The 2,937-nt window shown below is 33.9% G+C and overlaps 1 protein-coding gene across 1 annotated transcript; it reads left to right on the top strand.

Moving 5' to 3' along the window:
* Positions 1 to 235: 235 nt before the first annotated feature.
* LOC105121931 (thebaine 6-O-demethylase-like) lies at positions 236 to 1,817 on the top strand. Its single transcript, XM_011020801.1, has 3 exons — positions 236 to 868; positions 965 to 1,298; positions 1,394 to 1,817. The coding sequence occupies exons 1-3, from the start codon at positions 372 to 374 to the stop codon at positions 1,649 to 1,651; spliced, it is 1,089 nt and encodes a 362-aa protein (XP_011019103.1). The 5' UTR covers positions 236 to 371; the 3' UTR covers positions 1,652 to 1,817.
* Positions 1,818 to 2,937: the final 1,120 nt, after the last annotated feature.

The following is a 2,937-nucleotide window of genomic DNA, read 5'->3' as shown; positions in this document are numbered from 1 at the left end:
TCAGCAAATCCCTAATCTGACTTAGCCAAGTTGACTCACAATTAATGCTTTTTCCATGCCCAGGAGCACAGAACCCACCGTCCATGTTACTCTATGGTGGTCTTCGTAGTTTACATCTAGCATGCCTAGTAATTATTCTTTCATTTTAATATCTCTTTGTGTTTTATGGAAGACTGGAAGTGGTCAGAGAGAATTAAGAGTATAGCTGATCAAATTGTTAACAACTTTTAATCTCAAAAATAAGTCGGCCACCCCATTATTGCATATATATAGCTGATCCAAAATCCCTCTTAACTCCACAAACTACAATATCTCCTACATACATCATTCAAATTCCAATCTTTATCTCCTTCTTTCCCACTTGAAAACAAATGATGAAAAGTTTACATAGTTGGCCTGAACCGGTGACTCGAGTACAATCTTTAGCAGCAAGTGGTATACGGGCAATCCCAGAGCGTTATATTAAGTCACCATCCCAGAGACCATTACTAAACAACGACGCTAAGGAGGTCAATGTTCCTGTTATTGATTGCCAAAACTTATTCTCCAGTGACCGAGGCCTCTGTGAGGAAGCCCTTCGTTGCGTTCACAATGCCTGCCGTGAATGGGGGTTCTTTCAAGTAGTGAACCATGGTGTGAACCATGAACTCATGAAGAGGACTTGTGAGGTTTGGCATGAATTCTTTAACCTGCCATTAGAAGTGAAGCAGGAGTATGCTAACACTCCTGCAACGTACGAGGGGTATGGTAGCCGAGTGGGAGTGGAGAAGGGGGCAAGTCTTGATTGGAGTGATTATTTCTTCCTTCATTTTATGCCTCTTTCACTCATAAACAAAAACAAATGGCCTGCAATCCCAGCTTCTTGCAGGTATATATGCATGCACACACACACATATATATTCTCTTATAGTTGGCTAATATTATTTAACAAAGTAATTAAGTATTTATATCATCTTGATTGTAGGGAATTGGTAGCTGAGTATGGCAGTGAAGTGGTTAGACTTTGTGGAAAGTTGATGAAGGTATTCTCCATGAACCTTGGCCTGGAAGAGGACTCCCTCCTAAACGCTTTTGGTGGAGAAGAAAACGTTGGGGCATGCTTGAGGGTTAATTACTACCCCAAGTGTCCCCAGCCAGACCTTACACTAGGTCTCTCACCACACTCTGACCCTGGTGGAGTGACCATTCTCCTGCCTGATGAAAATGTGGCTGGCCTACAAGTCCGCAGGAAGGGCAGTTGGCTCACCGTTAAGCCGATCCCAAATGCCTTCATTATCAACATAGGGGATCAAATCCAGGTTTATGATCTTATTAGTTAAAAAAAGTATTAGATAGTTACTTAACAATAGTAATTAATAGAGAATTGTTGACCATATATTTAATATCATTGTAGGTACTCAGCAATGCCATCTATCAGAGTGTGGAGCACAGGGTAATTGTGAATTCTAATAAAGATAGGGTCTCTCTCGCCCTTTTCTATAACCCCAAGAGCGACCTGCTCCTTGAACCATGCAAGGAACTGCTCACCGAGGACCAGCCAGCTCTCTACAAACCGATGACATATGATGAATACAGACTTACCATTAGGACAAAGGGTCCTTGTGGCAAGAAACAACTAGAATCGTTAGAATCTCCAGGGCAATGTAATTAATGTTGGACTGCTGATGAGTTAGACCCTGTCCAATGTCCAGCAAGGATACAACATTATACATGACAATATTCACATATGATGGATTTTCTTTTCCAGATGTCTTAAGCGAAGCTGAAAAATGGATGAGGGCATTGTTCATAATGTTCAATAAAAATATTATTGAATATGCTTTGCAGTGCATTGTTTTGTTGTTTACATTTACATGGGATTCATTCCTTTTTTGGACGAGCATTTTTCCCTTACTCCTAACAATTCTAGTGATTGAGAGGCCAAGAACTAATTAAGAAATATGCGTATATACACATATTGTCTTGTTCTTTTGTAAATAAAAAAAATTATATATATTGTCTTATTTGGGACATCTACTGTGCATTTCATATGTATAATTTTAATTATAAAAAATATAAAGAAAAACGTTCTTTCGATGTAGAGGCAATTGTGGCGTCTCACGCGGACGGGTACACATTATCAATTAGTCAAAAAAGATCACCTGAATTTTACAAAATTCGGGCATTGACTTGGCTTTGTACCGTGTCGGCCGACAAATAATACATGCATACATATTACCTTACCTTACTATTCTGAAAAAAAACATGGGTGCAACCACTTCCTTCACCGTTTATATTAACAGTTAAGGAAAAAGTTTTTTTTTTTCCTTTTATTTTAATTTTTTTTTTTTAAGTTTATCCTTTATGTTTACTTAGTTTTTAATTTTTTTCATAAATTTTTATAATTTATTTTTTATGAGATTATCATAATATCAAACAAATATTTCAATATTTAGTTTGTATTTTATTTTACATGTTTTTATTACATAATTAAGTAAAAATAATTTTAAAAAAACAAAGTGTTTACATGTTTTTATTATATAATTAAGTAAAAATATTGTTTTAAAAAAAATCTTAAACTAAGTGAAATTTATTATCTAGATGATAGATTTAATGGATTAAGTTATAAAGTTCAAATCAATCTAATATATTATCTTCTCAATATTAAAAATTTATCTTAAATTATTATTTTTTATATTCAAACCATAATTTTTATTGTTATCCAAGTTACCTTCAACATGTCAAAATATATAATATATATTAAGGTAACTCTTATATAATTTAATTTTAAACTTAAATTAAATAAAGAGCTAAATTGAGATATTTCAATATTAATATTAATTTATTGGGCTAAGTTTAATTATTAACAATATTAAATAATTTTATATATTCTAAATAATTATTTTTAAGTTAAAAATTGATCTTAGCTACGATGTAGTGCAACCCTATAAAACTAAT

Source organism: Populus euphratica, unplaced genomic scaffold, assembly GCF_000495115.2.
Source record: "Populus euphratica unplaced genomic scaffold, PopEup_1.0 scaffold46.1, whole genome shotgun sequence".
Lineage (NCBI taxonomy): Eukaryota > Viridiplantae > Streptophyta > Magnoliopsida > Malpighiales > Salicaceae > Populus > Populus euphratica.
The sequence above is the reverse complement of the archived record's forward strand: the minus strand, read 5'-3'. Positions and strand labels throughout refer to the sequence as shown.